This window comes from Chiloscyllium plagiosum, unplaced genomic scaffold (assembly GCF_037043375.1).
Source record: "Chiloscyllium plagiosum isolate Xiang-an unplaced genomic scaffold, Cpla_swu_hap1 HiC_scaffold_21, whole genome shotgun sequence".
Lineage (NCBI taxonomy): Eukaryota > Metazoa > Chordata > Chondrichthyes > Orectolobiformes > Hemiscylliidae > Chiloscyllium > Chiloscyllium plagiosum.
The window spans coordinates 25,210,785-25,233,790 of record NW_028270159.1 but is presented as its reverse complement, the minus strand read 5'-3'; the positions used below and the strand labels follow the sequence as shown (position 1 = coordinate 25,233,790).

At 37.2% G+C, this 23,006-nt stretch overlaps 1 protein-coding gene across 1 annotated transcript in view; it reads left to right on the top strand.

Annotated features, from left to right (window-relative positions):
* LOC122564660 (uncharacterized) overlaps positions 1–20,078 on the top strand; it is a 44,557-nt gene extending 24,479 nt beyond the window's left edge. Inside the window, exons 4-5 of the mRNA XM_043719743.2 lie at positions 2,808–3,012; positions 18,009–20,078. Coding sequence (XP_043575678.1) covers positions 2,808–3,012; positions 18,009–18,624 — 821 coding nt within the window. The 3' untranslated portion in view covers positions 18,625–20,078. The remainder of the gene's footprint in view (positions 1–2,807; positions 3,013–18,008) is intronic.
* Positions 20,079–23,006: the final 2,928 nt, after the last annotated feature.

The following is a 23,006-nucleotide window of genomic DNA, read 5'->3' as shown; positions in this document are numbered from 1 at the left end:
CTACTTATAGGACACTTGTTCACTTCAATGCTGCTTCTTGGGCTGCATCAGCAACTCTCATTGTATTTCTGCAGCAAGGACACTTTGTGCTAAGTGACGTGGACTGGATCAGGTGGCATTTCTGGGCTCTTCACTTCCCATCGTACAGTTTAAGCTTATCTAGGCACTCACAGCATCTCTCCCTTGCATTGTCTTGCCTTTTTGTGCAATGCCTCCTCAGCAGAGATACCAGGCTCACAGTACTGTTATATTGTTGTGTCATTTAGTGCACAGACAAAATCAGAAAACTTGTCAAGGTCTTCAGCAGTTTTCAGTGAAATCAAGGAAGATAACCTTCATTCAGGGATCTTGGTACAGTAAGTCAAGGGCATACTCTGATACTAGTCCAGAGGGCTTGGATACTTTCAGTCAGAATTTCCTGGTAGTCAGAGTCATAAAGGGGAGGAGGCAAATGTTGGGCAGCTCAGTATCTGTTTTTAGTCTTTTTGCCCTAATGGGGCTGTTTTCCTCCTGGCATGAGAAAGAGATAGGTATTAAGGGAGTTGAAAATGGGTGGCAGATTGGGAGGTGTCTTGGCTGAATTAGTAGGTGGTGCAGAGGACATGCGGGAATCACAGTTGTCGGAGGTTAGTGTAAGTGACAGTGATATGAAAAGATTTTGCAGACAATAGTGAAAGTAATAGAACGTGAGCTCAGATTTGAGGCAGTATAATAGCAGAGCTAGAGGTGAGTTTGAGATATCAAACAATGTTGACACTTATGCTGATAGAGCGAAGAAGATCTTCCTATACTGCTGTGCATTTCTCCTGATGGCTGAGACTGCAATGAACCAGGCAATCTTGAACCAGGCTCTCATGATCTGGTGTTGTGACTACTATTACTGTTCTGGGGAAAGAGAACGTTCCACATCTGTACCACCCGGTCCAGCAGCATCTCCAGACCCCTATCTGCAGAGTGAGTTGCAAATTTCCCCTGGACAAATAGGCTTTCTGACTGCACAATGAGCTTTTAAAGATAATTCTGGCATAAGGGATGTTGGTCTTTCAACCGAGTGGTGGGTTGTTCCAGGAATATGTATGGTAAAATGTGGCAAGATTCCTATGCGAGGGATGTCACAGGAATGGGGTAGATACTTAATGACACACATTTGCTAAAATACATTGAGAAATCTTGTTCTACTTCTTGGCAAGAATTACTCCACACATCTCAACGCAATTCACACTCAACCAACAAAACATAAAATTCAGCCAATTGTAATTAGAGCTGGACACTAAATTATCAACAAAAGTTCATACTTCTGATCTTATAAAGGTGGGCTAGGTCATTAGCAAAGGAACTGAAAATGGATACATCTAAGACATAGCCATTTGGAACTCTTGCCATGATGTCCTGGGACACAGATGATTGACCTCCAACAATTGTAATATTCTTCCTTTATGTGAATTAGTTGAAAATTCTCCCTGATTTTCATTGATTTTAGTTTTACTACTGTTCCTTAATACTACAATCAGTTATGTGCTGATTTGATGTCAAGGATAGTAACATTCACCTCCATCCTTAAACTAAGTAAAGCTCTTTTGTCTATGTTCGGATGTGGGCTGTAATGAGGTCTGGAGTCAAGCAGTCAGGCAAAATCTAAACTGATCATGGATCAGAAAATTGTTGGTAAGCAAGTGCTGTTTGGTATAATTGTTGACGATGCTTTTGATTTCTTTACTGATTTAGAGTAAGTTGATGGGGCAGTAACTGGTTTAAGTTGGTTTTGTTCCCCTTTGGTCAACAGAATATATGTAGACAATTTCATTTTGCCAGAGGGAAACTATGTTATTACTGCACTGGAATGGTTCAGCTAGAGATGTGGTCAATTCTACAGGTTTTCCGTACTGTAGCCAAGATATTGTCAGGGCCCATGGCCTTTATTGTATTCAGTGTGCTCAGCGATTTCTTTATATCAGAGTAAATGAAATGTGATGTTAGAAAGCTTAGGAAGAGGCTGAGATCAATCATCCATTTCATATTTATATTTGAAGATGATGCAAGCACTTGTAGTGATTCCAGCTGGGAAATGGACTTGTGAACATTGGGTGAAAGTTGAATCAGTTTCAGCTGTGATACTTCTTACGATTTAATATACTGTTGATATTCATTATCTAATATCACGTATAAAGTCTGGGAACGTGAGTTCTATTGTTTTTTATCTGTTATTGACAACTTTTCTCTTGTTCCCTTGAGTTTATGAAATGGAAGCATTCCAGAATAAAAGGACATAATCTTCAAATTACCCTTAGAAGTTAAATTAGGATGTAATTTTATATGCAAAATATAGTGAAATGAGAGGTTCTTCCTCCAACAGGAAGTAAATGCTGGGTCAAATGGAATTTTTAAGACTGAAATCAATAGATTTTTCTCAAGAAAAGACATTGGAGTATGGATTATTGATGTAATGCAAATCAATCATAAATCTGATTGAGATGTGGAAAAAGTCCAACGGACTAAATATGCCAATGCGCATTTAGAAATCATTCAATTCTTTTCACTATTTGAAGAGAAAAATTCTAGGATTGACAACTCTCACCTCTTGATATCTGAATAATCTAGAAAATGCAGCAATAGAAATCAAATTATTATTTAGTAAAGATTTTACTAATGAATTATAAGTATCCATTTTGATAGCCAATGGTTTACAGCACAAATCCTGCTTCAGTGTTGATTTTAATCCTTCATCCTCTTATTTTTCATAAAAGAAGGAAAAATTAATGATTCTGTCGGTCTCGACCAAACTTGATACTTTGGTTCGATTTTAATAGGAGAAGGTAATAGACGTACTAAGTATGATGCTGAAGACCAGGTTTCAAGAAAAGAAGTTGTGATGGAAACGCCATGTGAAACAGCTGCTTCATCTGTGACATTTGATTCAGAATTTCAGGGGACTGAAGTAAATATCCGTGAAACACTTCACTTCTATTTGCCTATCCATGACATTCAAGATGAGGAGGAGTTCACAACCATTGGGTAAATCTTATTACATTATATTCCTTTCTTCCTTCCTCTTTCAGCTTTTACCATGTTACCAGGCATCACAACACTGGTTAATTAACCTGTGGCTAAGCCATCATTCTTTTAATGGATTTGGTGAGTTTTTTCATTTCAGCTGGGTGCCCTTCCTGCCACTTATCCACCCCTCTTCACTATCTTAGCAAGTTTTTGTTTGCAAGTAAAGAAATAACTTGCATGTATATTCCTTTCACATTCCCAAAATTTCTCAAAGTGTTTCAGGCACAATTAGGCACATGTGAAGTATATTTCCTTTTGTAATGTAGGGTAACACAGGAGCCAACGTGGTCACTGCTAAATCCCCAAATTTATTAAATAAATGTCTGTTTCGTGAGGTCGGTTTAGGAATAAATGTTGAACTGGAAACTGGGTATTTTCTTCTGTTCTGCTTCAGCTAATGTCTTGAGATCTTTTGTCCATCTCACAGAACAGAAACTCTTGGTTTGACCTTTCATCTGAAATTTGATATCTCCAAAGTGCTGCACCAAAGTCATCCATCATGACACTTTATAAATTGTACCTGTTCATTCTATTGTTCTTTATCTTGATCATCGGGTACTTGAAACTAATAAGTATTTTTCATGTTTATAATAGTTTTATTTCTCTCAATATTCAATGCTGAAAATGTTTTCTCTATTACATTTTACAGTTAATGTTGAGGATATGAATCAACTGCCACTGTACATGATTTTACAACACATTGGATCAAATGCATAACTGTGCTCTCTATACAGGAAACAATATCTTTGCAGATTGTATAAGCAAAAAAAATAAATTGAAAGTACAGTTTGAAAGCCTAGATTAAAAGTATCCTTGATGAGGTAGACCCCTATTGTATTGATTTTTGCATAATAACTAGCTCAAGCACAATTGAAGAAGTGACAACGTTTAAACATGTCTCATTATTGTACATGTTGTGAACTCAATTGTGTACTACATTTTGATCGACCATGTAAGTTATCACCAGGGATGAAGCAAATACATCTTCCAGCATATTTTCTGTATTTGCAAAGAATACAAGGAGCAACTGTTATACCAGTGCAAGTAAATAGGAGTACCATTTGTGATACATTCCTAGAGTTAATTATAGTAACACTATTATGGCATTCATAGACGAACAGATTTGACTTGACAAAAAGCAGTCATAGCTTGTTAATCAAAGCAGTTTTCTTAGAATTCAAATTATTAGATAAACAAAACTTCCACATGTTGCTTCATTGAATTCAGTACTGTGATCAAAAAGAAAATGCAAAATATTGTCCTGACATGTGTGGACAATGATGCATGTGCAATATGTATGATATTCATTTCATTACTTGTATATAATCAGCTTTGTCATTAAAGACAAATACCTTTCCCTCCTGGTTATCAAAACCAGTTTAAATGGCAAATCACATTCAAAATATTTTGTCATGCATTCGGCATGTTTATCTAATTATACATAGTTGCAGATAATTATTAGGTACTTGCTTTAATGAAATTGAGGGGTTACAAATAACATATCAGAAGTAGTGATAAATCAGGAAATGAAAAGGAGAAGAAATCAAAAAAATTACAGTCACCAAAGAAGAGGTACTGACCAAACTGGTGGTGCTGTAGGCTGACAAGTACCAGAGTCTTGATGGACCTCATCTTAAAAGGAAATGTCTAGTGAGATAGTTTGATGTGTTGGCTTTACTTTTTCAAAGCTCTGTTGATTTGAGGACAATCCCATTAAATTGGAAGATAATAAATATAACTTCTTTATTCAAAAAGGAAGAGAAGCAGAAAGCAGGAAACAGTCCAGATGACTTAACATCTGTTATCAGGAAAAGCATAGTGTGCTTAGATAAGTTTAAATTACTTAGGCACAGTTTGTGAAAGTGAAATTGTGTTTGAGTAATCTATTGCAGTACGATGAGGAGGTAACAGTGCTGTGGATAATGGGGAACCGCTGAATGTACTGTGCTAAAATTTCCAGAGGTAATTTGATAAAATGCCACATCAAAGGTTAATGTAGAAAATAAAAGCTTGGGTGTGGGACAGCACATTGGCATGGTTAAAAAATTGGATGGCTAGCAGAAAACAGAGAGCAGATACAAGTTGGTCTTTTTCAGGCTGGCAATATGTAATGAATGGTGTGTAAATAGCTTGAATGAAGGGAGGAAGGTATGGTTGCCAAGTTTACTGACAATACAAGATAGGTGCGAAAGTAAGTTGTGAATAGTACATAAGGAAGCCTCAAGGCTATATAGTTAAGTGAGAGAAAGTGAGGGCCACAGATGCTGGAGATCAGAGCTGAAAATGTGTTGCTGGAAAAGCGCAGCAGGTCAGGCAGCATCCAAGGAACAGGAGAATCGATGTTTCGGGCATAAGCCCTTCTTCAGGAAAGTATAGATTTCCTGTATATACTTCAGGAAAGTATATAGTTAAGTGATTGGGCAAATATCTAACAAATGGGGTTTGAGCTATAGGGAGAGACAAATAGGCTGGGACATTGGAGGCTGAGGAGTGACCTTATAGAAGTTTACAAAATCATGAGAGGCATACATAGGTGAGTAGCCAAGGTCTATTCCCCAGGGTAGAGGGGTCCAAAGTAGAGGGCATAGTTTTGAGGTAAGAGGAGAAAGATTTAAAAGGGACCTAAGGGGCAACATTTTCATGTAGAGGGTGATGCATGTATAGAATGTGCTGCCAGAGGAGATGGTGTAGGCTGGTGCAACTACAACATTCAAAAGGCATCTGGATGGGTATATGATTGGAGGAATTTAGAGACATATGGACCAAATGCTGGACTATATTAATTTATGGATATTTGGTCAGCAGATGAATTATTAAACTAGGAGGTGAAATGTTTTCAGGAGTAGGCAAGAATGAGAATTTGAGGTTACAATCAGATCAGTCATGATCTTGGTGGCTGAAAGGCCTACTCTTGCTGCTTGTTTGAAAGTTTATATGTAATCAGATGTGACTGCATCAGTTAATCTGTTGGATAAATTGAAGTCAGTTTTAAGTGGAGATGGGAATAAAGCTTTTAATGATGTAAGTAGATAAATGCAGGAATTAGGAATGCTTGGTCGATTTTTTATGGGTAAGTTTTCTTTGTATTTATCGGACTTGTCTGAATTGTTAACACATCTATGCGTATTCTGTGCATAATATACATTTCCAGTGGGAATTCCAGCTTCAACTTAAAGTGTCAGTGCATCACCATTAAGAGATGCTGAAGTAAGCTTGCACTCAAATCTGAGGATTTGGCATTACTCATGGAAAGCTTCCAAATATCTGCTATAAAAAAATGTGGTAGACCACAGATTCTCTCACAGCTCACTAAGATGTAAGCTGCAGCAAGGGCTAGAACAGATGTTATTCCGAGCACCTTGGAAAACTAACTCTACTTCCACCACTAGAATGTGGATTGAGAGTATGGAGAAAGTCAGCAGCAGAAATCCGAGATTGAGGACCTAGATCCGGTGTTGAAAATGATTCAGTAACTTCAGGAAAGCTCAGTACAGATTTTTCTTTGTCATTTCTTGTAATGTGTCTGCTTTATTTCCCTCTTGTCCTCCTCCCATTCGTAGTAATCCTCACCCCACCTCACTCTCCTCACCATTAGTCACATCGAGCATATGATCACGTCTCACACTTTAAAAAAAGTTTTATGTTCCTCCATTCATTGCTGCTATTCATTAATTTCTCATCTATCTTCTGTAAGTTTACCAATCTGCCCCTATTCTTGGCAGCCTTTCTCAATTTACACTAATTAATTATTGCAAATGGTCGACATCTCCTACCACAACTCATAATGGTGTCCTAGCATTTTTTTGCAGAAGAAAACACAAAATAGAAGGGAGAGACAGCACTGGTGAAAGACTATTTTTGTTGCTGGGACCATGGTAGAAGTGGAGCAGTGAAGTTAAATGGCCTATATAACACTGACAAACATTGACAATGGTGAGATCGCAGCTCAGTCAAGCAAAGTGACTGATTTAACCTTAAACACTTTCATTACTAAAAAAACCAATGGCACCATCAGCTGACATCAATAACTTTCCTTAAGCAATATAGTCAAGTGTTCCAAGCATCATTTTTTTTAAATTATCATGATTAACTCTACCCTTCCTTCTTTCCTTCAGATCCTTCACATTAAGAACACAAACCATTGCTTATGCTGGACAAAGGCTCCTCAGAGCAACTAATCCCACTCCAGGATGCACTGTTAAATGTTTCATTCATTGCCGAAACCAGTGCAGAGATTGGCATAATAAATAGCCTTGTTAGTGAAGTAGGTAATCTGAATGACACATGAACATGAGCAGATTATAGTGATAGGGAAAGCAGAGGAGAATTGCTCCAGAAGGTTCCACCCTTTCTAAGTTCTGTTAAGTAGGATAGAAGTGTGCAACCCTGATGTCCAGCCCTGAAACGGAAAATATTGTAGATGTAGCAAATGTGCGAATTTTGGCAGTCTTCCTGGGCAGTTTCTCCAGACTTGCAGGGAGGATGAAGAAGTGTATTCCAAACGGGTAGGGTGCTGTCACTGGTAGTTTCTATTCTGCAATTCATCATGGAACTTGTGGTTAGCTTAATGGACACTGCAGCCAGTAGCAAATAATAGGAATTGCCAAGCCTTTCAAACTTAGAGGCTCGAAAGTCTGTCTATCTCAGTGGAAGAGGGGAACAGTGTAGGTCAGAGCTTCCAAATTAAGAGACTTATTCTCTACTCTGTCACCCACTAACCAGTAGAACTGATGAACTAAAGCTTCATGAAAGGGATTTTGGTGGCATGAAGATAACACATCAACCTGTCTCTCAGGATGTTATCACAATTGGAGTGATCTGGTCCAAGTAGACAAATATTTTTAAAATCCAGCATTTAAAAAAGGAGTCTATGACAAAACTATAACTAAAAATGCTAAAGAACACAATGAACATTAGAATGAAGAACTAAGAGCAGGAGCAGGCAATCTAGCCCTTAAAGTCTGTTCTGCTATTCAATAAGATCATGGCTGATCTTTACGTGGCCTCCATTTAGCCGCCCTCTCATCATAACCTTTAATTCCTTTACTGTTCAAAAAATTATCTATCTTAGGTTTAAAAACATTTACTGAGGAAGCCTCAACCACTTCACAACCCTCTAGTGACAATGTTCCTTCTCAATTCAATCCTAAATCTGCTCCCCCTAATTTTGAGGCTATGCCCTCTTGTCCTAGTTTCACCCACCAGTGGAAACATCCTCTCTATGCCTATCTTATTTATTCCTTTCATAATTTTATATGTTTCTATAAGATCCCCCCTCATACTTTCAAATTCCAATGAATATAATCCCAGTCTCTTCAGTCTCCCCTCATAAACCAACCCCTTGAATTCCAGAATCAACCTAGTGAACCTCCTCTGCATCCCTTCTAGTGGCAGTACATCTTTTCTCAAGTAAGGAGACCAAAACTACACACAGTACCCCAGGTGTGACCTCACCATCACCCTATACAGCTGCAACATAACCTCTCTGCTTTTAGACTCAATCCGTTTAACATTGAAGGCCAAAATTCTGTTTGCCTTCTCAATTACCTGTTACACCTGCAGACCAACCTTCTGTGGTTCATGCACAGGAACAGCCAGGTCCTTTTTATTCCTACCAAAATGGATGACTTCACATTTATTAACATTGTACTCCATCTGCCATACCTTTGCCCATTCACTTAAATTATCTATGCCCCTCTACAAAGTTTCACAGTCGTTTGCACACTTTGCTCTACCAGTCATCTTCGTGTCATCTGCAAACTTTGATACATGACAAATAGTCCCCAACTCCAAATCATCTATGTAAGTTGTGAATAATTGCAGTCCCAACACTGATCACTGAGGCACACTATTAGTCACTGATTGCCAACCAGAATAGCACTCATTTATTCCCACTCTTTGCTTCCTGTTGGTTAACCAATTCTGTATCCATGCTAATACATTGCCTGTAACGCCTTACATCTTTATCTTATGCAGCATATAATCAAACGAGTGTTGTAAAGGCGTAAAAGGGCTAAAAAGGAATAGGAAATGCACTAATGAATAATTTTAGAAGCAGATAATAAGGGTTTTAATAAGAATCTGGCAAATAGTATAGATATAGAGCAGGCCTACATATAAACAATGCAGAAAGCCTCATGGTGGAGGTTAAAGATGTGTTCGATATATTAAGTAAATGGTTTATGTCAGTGTTTATAAATGAAGATGCAAGTGCGAGTTGTAAGGGTATGAAATTCATTTGTGTCGTGCTGCTACTAAGATCACCTGATATTTTATTGTGTATGTATTACTGCTGGCTATTTTCTACATAGCATTACTGAACAGGAGTATTAGAATGTAGCTGCATTCTCTTCATGTACCCAAAGACTTTAAAAGAGCAATACAATTGCACTTTTAACATGCAAATGCTGATGCAATACGGGTCTTTTAAAGGGCCACTCAGCAAGTTGCAGCCAAGCACTTCAGACTTACTTTGGATCAGGTAAGTTTGGAGAATTCCAAGGTAGATCTCAGGAATGCAGAAGGTAATGCTGTAAATAGGTATGTGGGTGGTAGATGCAATACCATACTCTAACACAAGCATGGCATGCAGGTGAGAAGGCAGTGAGGGGAAGCTCTGTGAGGAATGAGGGATCTCCAAAAAAAAGAGCGTATCAGCAAGGAATTTCCAGATGTATCACTCCAACTTAGCAATGAGCCAGAAACAGTGCTTGCTGAGACAGTACTGCACAAAACAGTAGTGGTAGAGTTGTGTCACTTTCTTCATGATAAGGTGGAGGCACAATCCAGGGTGAGGACAGTGCTCCCAATGGTTGTCATTGTTCTTGCAGTCTTTGCCACAAGATCCATTCACACGGGAGCTGGCAACATCAACAAGTGACACAGTCAAATTCCATAGAAGCACTAGAAGATCACAGAGGCATGCACAGAGAAGGAAAGCCAAAGGTGAACAGTAATTCACCAAGATAGTGGATTTCAAAATGGTGCATGCTTAGTGTATCCTCCAATCCTGCCTTACCAAGTAAACAATAGAGATATGCAACCATAACACTACCTTCTCATTGTTTATTTGTTTTCTGACCAGACTAGAAGGTTAATTTTGTTGAATGACTGTTATCCTAGCCGCAACCAAGATGCATCTAACTAATAATAGTCAGCTATATCAATCATCTTCAGCTATCCAAAACATAATAAGGTTGCTAGGTGATAAGGATTAACACTTCCACACTCTCATGATACCTTTCCATGATAATGAGTTAGCTCAGACACCCTTCAATAATAACCTGGAATTATTTGCAACACTGGAGCAAGACATCGGTCTGCTATATAAAAGTTTTGCTGCTTAGATCACTTGGGGATTCCAGCAGTACATGCTGAAGAGGGTAGCTTTGATGTGGTGCTTTACTTTGCCTAACTTTCATTGTTAGGATTTAGCCACTATGTCCTGGAAACTTAAAACAATCCAGGGATTGTGAGGGCCTGCGCACAGCTACTGCAATGTCTGCAGCATGGCTAGTGGTAGACTGTTGAGTCTCACTGGAAGAGACTGCAGATGGACTTTCTGCATGTCCTCTAGATTTTGTGGATCCAGCTTTGCATGTTACCACTTTAGCAAGGGCAACAGCAATCTGGGCTCGTTGGTTGAGAGGCAACAGTAAAGATGCTAGTAGAATAGCAGTGGCAGAAGGAGAAATGCTGTCATCCAAAAACAAGACTTGCAGGTTCACTTCCATAGTGCCATGACAATTTCTATGGTGTCACTTCATTAATCGTCAATTTGCTGGAGCAAAGATTGTAGAGCTGCCATTGGAGCCATTTTGGCTTATAGAGCATTGAGAACTGCATTTACAGTGGCAGCTATCTATGCCTACATGCCAGCAACTTAAGCTCCTATGCCAGTGGCCAGGAATCTTATGACCTCCACCTGAGCTTCAGTTGAAACACTGACCTCAGGAGGCCTCCACCTCGGGTGGATGGAAGCTGACATGGCAGCCAGCGAACACTCCATCATGGGTCAGTTGTAGAATTCTGCCATGGCAGTGCCTATCACTTACAATTAAAGAAAAGGAACCAGTTCTGAAAAAAAAAGAATTCATATCAATAAGACAGTAAGTCCTGATGCAATTTGTCTATCAAAAGAAGCTACAGAATGCATGCGAAAGATTTTGATTACAAGTTTTACTATAAGAGGAAATGTAGCAACATAGAAATTTAGCTCATGGAAGTAAATTTGGAATGGTGCATGCTTAGTGTATCCTCCAACCCTGCATGCTTAGTGTATCCTCCAACAGTCATTCAACAAAGAGAAAGTTTGGAAGTGAAACACTGAACATTCAGTGCTGGATCCACATTTTTGTTTTTGTTAGCAGTAAACCTAATTAAGACTTGAGCTAGGAAATCATAAAATTCAAACTGCAAGCAATATTAAAGTTAAGGTTTTGGCAGACAATGAAAAAGTCTATAAAGGACAGGTATTAGTGAAAAACAGTTAGTTGATAATTTAATATTTACAGGTGTGATTTCATATATGATCTGAGGGAATAAAAATAATACAGCATGGTGAAACAAAAGACATTGAACAGCACGAAACAGAGACCTCGACTTTCACATATATAAGAACACAAAAACTAGTGCAGGAGTAGGCTGTTCAGCACTTCGAGCCTGCTCCACCAATTAATAAGATCATGGCCAATCTTTTCGTGGACACAGCTGCTCTTACTTGCGTTTTCACCATAACCCTTAATTCCTTTATTTTTCAAAAAACTACCTTAGCTTTAAAGTGATTACTGACGTAGCGTCAACTACTTCCCTGGACAAGGAATTCCATAGATTAACAACCCTCTGGATGAAGAATTCCTGCTCAGTTCAGTTCTAAACGTACTTCCGCTAATCTTGAGGCCATACCCTCTTGTCCTAGTCTCACCCACCAGTAGAAACATCCTATCTATTTCTATTTTATAAGTTTCTATAAGATTCCCCCCTCATTCTTCTGAATTCCAATGAATATAATTCCAATATACTCAGCCTCTCCTCATTAGCCAACCCCCTCAACTCTGAAATCAACCTAGTGAACCTCCCCTTTACCCCTTCCAGTGCCAGTACACCTTTTCTTAAGTAAGGAGACCAAAATACCTTGATTGTTAAACTACAGGTAGGTCAAGTTATAAAATGAATAACCTTTTAGATTTTATAAATAGATATAAAGTCACTTTTAACTTTGTAGAAGGTGACAGGCCAAAGTAATGTGTACAATCTTGGTGGTGTTTTGCAGGAATATCGTTGAGATTCTAAATTACAGGATGATACCAGGAATGGAAACTATAAATATGAGCAGAGGCTTGATGTATTGGAATTATCTCCAATTGGTTAGAAATTTCTAATTCCTATTTAGAAATATATTTCTAAAAGTATAAATTGTTTAGGGAATCAGTAATGAGGGGTTACCAATTTAAAGTTATCATCAAGAAAATTAAGAGGAATTTATGACACAGAGAAGTGTCAACATGTAATACTTTGTCATATGGAGTAATAAAGGTGGTAAAGACCAAGTGGATGATAAATAGTTGAAACAGAAGGTATTATAGGGCTAAGATGAGAGAGCAAGGTAATAAGATTATTTTGGAGTGTTTTATCAACATTCCAGCAAAGATGCAATGGGACAAATGTTTCTTGTCTATATTATGGTACTACCTATGGTAGTAGTTTTCTAATATGGGGTAATTCTGGCCCTTGTTCTCTCGAAATTAGAGTACAACTGGTGAAAGTATCAATGAGCATACAAGAACATGCTTATAATTTTATTGGAAGTAGCTAGGGATGATTACAGGAAAATATAGAGTAAACACATTGCATGATAATGTCTATTATTGAATTGAATTTATTTATTGTTACATGTACTGAGGCCCAGTAAAAAGCTTTGTCTTGCAAGCAATACAGGCAGATCACATAGTAGAGTATCATAGATAATAAACAGCAGAAAATACAAAAACACAGGTACAGGCGAATGTTAAGAGTTTGTGAGTCCATTCAGTATTCTAACAACAGTGGGTAGAAACTATTTCGAAACTGGCTGGTGCGTGTATTCAGGTTTCTGTACCTTCTCCCCGATGGTAGAGGTTGTAGAAAAACATTGCCAGGATGGGATGGATCTTTGAGAATGCTGATAGCCTTTCCTTGACAACAGGCCAGGAAGATGGATTCTGTAGATGGGAGGTTGGCTTTTGTGATTGTCTGGGCCGTGTTCACCACTCTCTGTAACCATCTCTGATCTTGAATGGTACAGTTGTTTTAGCAGTATGCTGAATGATGTGGATTCTAACATAAGCAGATTTCATCAAGGAAAGGATATTGAAAACAATAACAGTTTCTGGGAATGCTAGGTTCATATAATCTAGACGCAGTACATGGGTCAACGCGAACATTCAATTTAAAAATCATGTTTAAACTGGAAGTAGTTTTGACATAGTGAGGGTTAGTTATATAAAATAATTAATGGTAAATTAGTTAAGTGGAACGTGTATAACTACATTTTATTAGAATTTTGCAGAGTGTCACCATTAGTGAAGGTAATTACAAATAATTATGGTCACAATTCTCACTATTTTTAATCATATTTTCAAACAAATTCTTTATTCAAAACTCTATATACCCAAATGTAATATATTTCTAAATAAAGCATCAGACTCAAAACACCTCAGCAGAAAATTGGAAATAAAACTAATTTGAAGAGTCAGGTTGACTTTTTTAATTTTGTGTTTTGTATACAAAATGGGATGTACTAACTCATGTAACATTTTTGCAAGAATCAAATCTATTTGGCAAGATTAGAATAAGATAATTTTTTTTGTTAGTAAATCCAGGATACCCTGAATGAGGGCCTTAATTTAACATAAATTTCTCGGTAGCAAGCTGGAAATAATTTGATCAAAGATAACAGGGGAAATACAAGTTATCTGCAAATAACTATTTATACAGTTTCTAGATGCCAAGCTTTCCACAAAACTACCTTGAAGCTTGTCACAATTGACTGAGTACAAAACAATTTGGATCAATTCCTCAACTTTTTTTAATTGTCATCTTTGATTTTCCTGAAATGACGTTGAACTGCCAAAGTTGCAGTGCTTTGTACTCTAATGCCAGGACGTATCTTCAAACATATGAGTGTTGAAAGGACCTTAAACACTGATTTGGAATATACAGATATGACTGGGGGCAGAAACAGAGCAGAAGAATAATGGCCTTTGCATGTTATCTGGCTGTACATCATTCTTAGTCCTTAGCTTTGCAATTTTGCTGGAAAGAACCCAAACTACAGTTCAATGATAATCATACATTGTTATGAAATGAAATGAATGATAGTGAATGACCTATAATGCTGAAATGCTACCTGCAAAACTCAGATTGACAATGCTTTGAGAATCAAACAGCAGCTGGCTACTTGTATGAGGTCAGTTATACCAAAAATCTGAAAGCCAAAACTTGTATCATCAACTAAAAAATATCTGTTTGGGTGTCACACATTTGCAAAATATTGTTGTCCCTTAAGTTGAGAATATGTGTTTTATATTTGAATTGTCAATGCCTGACAGCTGGTAGCAGCAAAAGATCATTTTGTGATTTGTTAGTCATAACAATCAGACAATTAGTTATTGCTGGTTTCTTCGACGTATTTACATAAGTGTAATGTAAAGTTTTATTGTTTTCCTGTCCACACTCTACAATATCCATTTCCTGCACTAAAATGGATCTCTATAAGCAAAAACCATTTCAAAATGAATATCCCCCATTTACTGTTTTGGACAGATCAACAAAAATGTTTTGATAAAATTAAAGTACAATTTTATCTCACAATATGACAAAAGAAAAATATCACAAGTTCCTGTGTGTTTTGTTTAAAACCTTTACGATAACGCAAGATAACTATTCTCAAACCAAATAAGAGTCACATTTGCTTTTAAAAATAAATTTCATGATAATAAAAGTCTTATTTATTTTTAAACATCAATTCCATCACCATTATGTCACAAAATGTACAAATGAACTTGCAAAATGGAAAATTCAATGTTAAATTATCAATTTGAAATGTTGAAAATGAATTACTACTCAAAACCAGATGTTACAGCAGTCTTATTACAGAGAAGTCAATTATAATCTAAATTATTCCTTTAGTTGTTCAGGTTGAATTTAGATGTTTAGCGTTTCTTTAAATATAACTCATTTTAGATAATTTAAGTATATAGAATTAGAAATTAATACGTAAATGCATTGCCAATTAAAAACATATATCCAAAATCAGGCAGAAAATTTCAATTGCACAATAACAGGCAAAACTGTTCTGTCAATTTAATGAACTGACTTTTTGAAATCATTTAATCATAAAGTAATTTTAATTTACTTCTCATGACAATCACATAGTTAAAAAGAAAAAAGTGTTAAGATAATATAAACTAAAAGTGGCCATATAACAATCCTTTCATAATAGGAATGCAAACTAATAACGCAGATAATTAGTTATTTTCAAGTAAAAAATAATGATTAAAAACTGTATACGTAAGATGTGCAATGTTAAGCAATTAAAGCATATTGGCTATTTTTCTCAATTACTCCACTCTTTGGGTGAAGAGCGTTTAGTTTTAACCTGAAATTCCTGTTAGGTTTATTAGCAATTATTATTTTGTGTTTGTGATCTCGAATTTTGCACTTCACCACAAACCCAAAGTGTCAATATATTTAGGTCCTCTATCAAATCCTCACAAGACCCCTCAACCTTCCTTTTTCTGGAGAAAACCATCCAAGCCTGTTCAGCCTTCCTGATAAGCCCTAGTATCCTAGTCATAGAGATGTACAGCATGGAATCAGACCCTTTGGTCCAACTCATCCATGCTGACTGGCTATCCCAACCTAACCCAGTCCCATTTGCCAGCACTTGGCCCATATCTCTCTAAACACTTCCTATTCATCCAGATGCCTTTTAAATGTTGCAATTGTACCAGCCTGCACCACGTCCTCTGGCAGCTCATTCCATACACGCACCACCCTCTGTGTGAAATCTTTGGGGAAAGTGCAAAGAAGATCCACAAAATCTTCAATATCATTTTTACAATCTGGAGACTAAAACTGCACATGATATTCACAAACATGGTCTAGCAAACACCACACACAAGATTAACTCAGATTCTTTGCTTTTCGATTCCAGCTCTCTCATAACGAACCCGGTGATTTCAGTTATTTTAAAATATTCAATTATTTATCTGCTTAATGAATTGCATATCTATACTTCACAATCACTTCCTTTCTAGCCACTTCAGACTTGTACAAACAAAATGTTATTCTTCCCTTTAAAATGTACTACCCTTACTAAGAAGAAATTGATTTGTCACTTAATTTTTTATTCTATAAGCTTCTTAGTATCTTCCTGTATTTTATCACATTCTTGTTTTGTACCAACTGCGCAACCCTATTTAGTGTCGCTGTAAATTTTGAAAATAAATTTCTGATTCCTAGGTCTATATCATTAATATAAATTATGAATCGGTGGCCCCAGCACTGATCCTTGTTGAACACGTCTTCTCACCAATCTGAATAGTTACTTTTAACAACTACTGTGTATTCTGCAACCTTTCCTGGATGCCACATGTTCTAACCTTAGTCATGATTCCACCATGCAGTATCTAATCAAAAGTCTTTTCAAAATGGAAATATATTTCAACCATTGTAATTGTACATTAATTAATTGTACGACCATTGTAGAGACATTTCGCAAAATGAAACCTGGAATAAAACATGTCATCTCCTGAAGAAGTAAAATTCATGCTAGCAAACAGTTCCAGGGGTACAGGCAGCAGCACTGTACCTTAACAAAGTAAGTATTTTTCACATGAGAGAGGATATATATATTTGTGGTGTTGACAGGCTAGTTCACAGTATAAGTTGTTATGGGTGAGCCTGTTCTAACGCAAAATTCACATAAGTAAGTTTTTAATGAAGAGATTGATGACATTGAATAGCAATCAGAAGCATAAATGCTGGCTTCCTATTCTACTCCTTCCCAAGTTATATCATCAATTATCATGCCACTACCTAGAGTCATAGAGTTATACAGCATAGAAACTGACTCTGTGGTCCAACTCTTCCATGCTGACCAGATATTCTAAATTAATCCAGTCACATTTGCCAGCATTTGGCACCGTAAATTCTTCCTATTCAAGTATCCATCCAGATGCCTTTTAAATGTTGTAATTGTACCAGCCTGTACCACTTCCTCTGGCAGCTCATTCCATCCACACACCACCCTCTGCATGAAGACGTTGCCCCTTATGCTTCTTTTAAATCTATCCACTCTCAAGTTAAACTTATGCCCTCTAGTTTTGGACTCCTCTACCCTGGGTAAAAGACCTTGCCTATTCACCTATCCATGGCCCCCATGATTTTATCAGTCTCGATAAGGTCACCCTTCAGCTTCCAATGCCCTAGGAAAAATAGCCCCAACCTATTCAACCTCTCCCTATAGCTCAAACCTTTCAACCCTGACAACATCCTTGTAAATTTTTTCTAAACCCTTTCAAGTTTAACAACATTTTTCCTGTAGCAGCGAGACCAGAATTGAACACAATATCCCAGAAGTGGCCTAACCAATGTCCTGTTCAGCTGCAACACAACATCCCAACTCCGATACTCAATACATTGACCTTTCCCACCTTAATTCTAATGTATATGAGCTTAACTCAGCACACACCGCAAATTGAATTTGAGACCTTGTCTTTGTAATATGAATGGTTACATACTATTGACAAATTAAGCTATTATCCTTTCAGAAATTTCAGCAAAGCATGCACCATTCAGGGTCATATCTATAAAAGTTAGTAATGTAACTAAAAATTGCTGGAAAAAGAAAGAATAGTGAAAAAGCTGGTATTTCAACATTTGAGAAATCTTTGTTTTAACTTATCTCACAGGGAACCACCTGCAGATGTTTCACAGGATCCTGTCATAACCAATGGAGTTTTAAAGAGAGAACAGAATTGCAAAAATACTAAAACAAAGCAAGATGATAAGAATGGCAACAGGGTTAAAGATTCTGCCTGGGCATCTGCACATGGTATTGGGCTCCAGGATCAGATGCAGAGAAGGCTAACACGTGCAAGGAAGAGTGTTCCTGTTCCTGTAGTTACTGTTTATTCTATAGAAGAAAATGAGTATTCTGAAATATCAGAGCATCCCTGGAACAGACTAAGTCAAACACAACCATTAAAGCACAATTATGTCAACCGTCCAGTAGTTGATTTAACTATATATGACTTGGAAACTGAACTGGATGAGGACCACAGTTTCCAGGCGAACACACATGTCAACAATTCACAATCAAATGCTAATGAAAATCTTTCTCTTACTTCCTGTGCAAAAAATGACAAAGAAAAATCAAAGACCGTTGGATCCAGTACATGGAAACCACAACGCTATGTTGTCATTGACCAAACTAACTTCTTGGCTAGACCTCAGAATATTCAGCATAAACCATGTATATCAAGTGTACAAATGGTCCAAAATAAGCTGTCACATACCAAACAATAGTGCTTCCTCTTAAAAAGTTGATTATTTGATTACGTAGGAAGTTCAGGGATGATTAAGGAAGAACTTAATGAAGATTTATAAGTTTATGAGGGATTTTCATAGAAAAGGAGAAACTTTACACTGGCAGGAGAATCAATAACCAGAAATGGCACGTTTAAGATAATTGGCAAAAGAACTAATTTGGAGTGGAAGAGAGATTCTTTTATAAAGTGAGTTATAATGATCTGGATAACACTCCCCGAAAGGTTGTGAGAAGTAAACTCAGCAGTAAATATCAAATGCCATTGGACATATACTTGAAAAAGAAATATTAACAGGGTTTTTGTCAAAGAGCAGCAAAATTATTTGCACAGCTGCACAGAGAATTATCACAGGCATAATAAACCAATGGCTTCTGCTGTAGTCCAGAATAGTACATGAGCATTGTTGTGTAATAAGGAATTATTTTAAAGTTAAGATCACAACCAAATCTGGAATGGACATGACAGGTTATCAAGTAAGGAATGATTTGTTTTGTAGATATCTGCAGTCTTTGATATCACTACAAAGATATATCAATTTCAAAGAATCCAAACATTCATAACCATTTACAAATATTGTTTTAATCATTTATCTAGTGACTGATGTGAAAGCCAAAAATAAGCTTGGAGAAGCAGATTTAAGTACTATGTGAATATCTTAAGCAGGCAATAGTTGATGGTCTTGGTCAAGCTTTGGCATACAAACATTTGTTCAAAATTGAATTGGTACCCATCTTTTCTAGTTTATTTTAATTGCATTCTAATTGGTATGATGAGCTTTAAGTTGCCCTTATGAATAATCTGGTAGCTGCAGCAGGTAGGGGATGGTGCCAGTTTCCTTGGATGCCGTTTTTCCAGTTTGACCCTGCTAATGAACTCTTGTGAAAGATGTTTGTGTCAAATACTTACCACCCCCTTTATTTTTGTGCTGACAATTAGGGTTTCCTGGTCAATATGTTATTCCATCTGCTTTTGAGATTCTGTCAATATAAGCCAAATTAACTACTATGAAAAGTGAGCTCAGGTTAACAACCACATTATCACAGCTCACTTTAGCCAATAATTGATCATGACACTTGGTTCTATTGTAGCTGTTCGGAAGGTTACAGCTGTTATGTGCTATATTTGAACTCTGTATTGTAGACACCGTTTTTAAGTTTCAGAAATTATTTCAAGCAATTTATTTTGATTGAATATTTCTATCTAGTTTAATTTGAAGAAGCTGAATAAAAATTAGTACACAAACTCTAATGTAAATTATAATGTCACGTAACCAAATTTCTTTTGTTCTGGGGACTGTAAATCCTGAAATATCATACAATTATATTTTGTTGTTAAATATCTTTAATTGCAATATAGTTGTTGATTTTTGATTGCCTGAGAAGTTTAGAATAATGATGATACAGTGAGATGATTTAACCCCATGTCCAGAAGACATCCATGTGATAGTTCACTAAAATTATTATAAAATATTCAACTATGGTACTTTGCACACAGGAGTCACTATTTTGTTTTAATGAGAATAATGAATTATGCACATTGCAAGTTGTTGTTCAATACTCAGCTACATACAGGGTACCAGACTTCCGCAATTACTTTGAATTAACAAATTCAGGCTAAGCTCATATTGATTATCTGCACACAGTGTTTTAATTCCAAAATTATGTTGAATAGAATTTCAAAATAGAATAAAGCCAGCAAGGAAGTAATCATATCTTGTTATTTGGTTAGTTATCCCCAATGTTTTGACAAATAGCAAAGTCCAATATTTGTGACCAATGTTCATTATGCAATATCATGCATACTTATCTGGTATACTCATAATTTTGAGGCAAGGCAATATCAATAAATAGTAAGCAGTGTTCCAATCCAATACTTCTTAAAATTAGGTAAGCATTTAAATATACAGTATTCAACAGAGAAATATGCTGATATAGAGACCTGAAACAGCCATTTAACATCACTTATCCTACATACTCTGTAACATTCACCATCATGATGATTTGTGGGAATTATTCTTCTACATCTAACCACAGGTACAGTGAGGCATTTGGCATAAAATAATAACGTAGTAATAAAGGGCTGCAAAATGGTCCATTGTTCATATCATATGCTCCAAACATACTGGTAACTTTCTACAAACTTCTATGTGTTTATTCATGCACAGATCAATTCAGAATAAATAATTGAACAAATGTGCATGGATGAAATATGTATAATGCCCAATTTATTTGCCGACCTCAGCTCTGCTGTGTTTTTAATGAAAAAGCCATTACTATATTTTTCTGTATACAATTAGCTTATGAGAAATTCCAAAATGAATTGTCAGTGTTTGTCAGTATCGTGGGTGTAATCGTATTGAAATGTCAGGACTCTCACCTGTTAGCTGGAAGAGCACAACATTCATGTTTTTCAATAAAGCTCACCAATCCATAATTAAGTCAAGAATGTCGAGACTATCAAGCAGGCCTTCTCCTGAAATCAAGGTCATGAAGAAAAGGTTTTACCAAGAGTTGCCAGTCTCTCTGATGCCGGGGAGGCAATGGGTGTTGCTCGAAGAACAGGCTTTGGAATCCCGGGATTGCTGAATGACCCAGGTCACAATTGTAATATTGGAATGGGCCTGGCTGCTTTCATACGTTAACGGTCATGGGAAGAGGACTTCAAGAGTGTCAACAGCAAGGGCAAGGAGGTTGTTCTGAGCAGCTTTTTCATCAGTTTCTCCCCAATATTGAGTCCCTCAATCAGGTCCTTACCACACTTGATCAAGGTATTTAACTTGATTTAAGTAGCCGTGCATGGGCCATTCTGGAGCTGAGTTAATCCAGTGGTGATGGAATAATGCCCTTAGTGGTCACTTAAGGGTTTCAATTGACAGCTGGGTGGGATTGTTGATCATGGACCCTTCCGCCTATAATTTACTTGGTAGTGGAGATGAACAGACAACAGTGTTTAGGTATAGTGCCATTCTGCCTAATTAAAAACCTGTCCATCTCCAAGCTCATTGCCAAAGAAGGCACAAGGTTCTGTTGTGTATCTTTATCATTTTTTTGTGAAAAATGCATTTGTGCAAAATGTAGGCCATTTCATTTCTCTGAAAAGTCAATTCAGATACTAGATGAGAATTAAGAAAATAATTTGGGATACGTTCTTTGGGATTTTGTTTCTATCCTGTCAATTTTGCATTTCATGTACACCTGTCAGCATTTTAGTTCAAACAATGAGTAATGAGGTTTTTTTTATTAATTCATGGAATGTGAGCATTGCACACTGGATTAGAATTTATTGCCATTCCCTAGTTGCCTTTGAAAAGGTTGTAGTGAGCTGCCTTTTGTCCATTTATCGCAGGTACACACACAATGCTGTTAGGGAAGGACTTTCAGGATATTGACTCAGCGACGCAGAAGGAATAGTGATATATTTCCAAGTTAGCATGCAGAGGGGCCCGGAGGGGAAACTTGCAAATAGTGGTGTTCCCAGGTATCCACTACTCGTCCTTCTAGATGATAGTTTTCATGGGTTTGGAAGATGCTGTCTAAGGAGCTTTGGTGGATTTCTTGTAGATGGCACACACTGGTGTTCCCTTGTATCAGTGGCAGAGGAGTAAATGTGGTTGTGTTGCATTGTTCTGGATGGCATCAGAGTTCTTGAGTGTTATTGGAGCTGGGTTCATCCAGATAGTCCTGATGTGTACCATGTAGATGCTGGACAGAGTTTGTGGATTCTGGTGGTGAGTTACTCACTGCAAAATTCCTAGCCTCTGAGCTGCTGTTGAAGCCACAGTATTTTTAAGGCTCATGCAGTTCAGTTTCTGGTCAATACTTACTTCTAAGGTGTTGAGAGTGGGGATTCCATAAAGTTCAGCATATTGGCAAGCCATTCCATGAGATATATTGAACTAGCTTGTTAAAATGTTGATAATGGAATAAAGATTGCAAGTCACTTAATGTGTAGTTGGTATGTGATCACACTCAAATCATTTTTGCTATTCCACTACCTTGCAGCAGACATGATTTATTAATTTTGCACAATCCACTGATCTATTAATATGCAGTCATCAAGTAAATCCTGCTGCTAGGTGACAAAGGTTAGCCATTTTAAAACTGGCTTCCATTGCAATTAAATTGTCAGCATGTTTGCAATGAGAGGTATGCTGCCATGCATCAACTGGGGTACTGAAGCATGATTTTGGTGCTTCAGCAATCTGGAGGAGCCTTGCAGCAGTCGCTGGAGTGAAAATGTAGATTTATGGTGCTCCATTATCCACATCCAGACTACCATAAGAGCACTATCTTGCCACCAGTGATTCAAGACAAGGGAAGAGAAGGCAGAAAATAGCCAGCATATCCATATTCCAGTCTG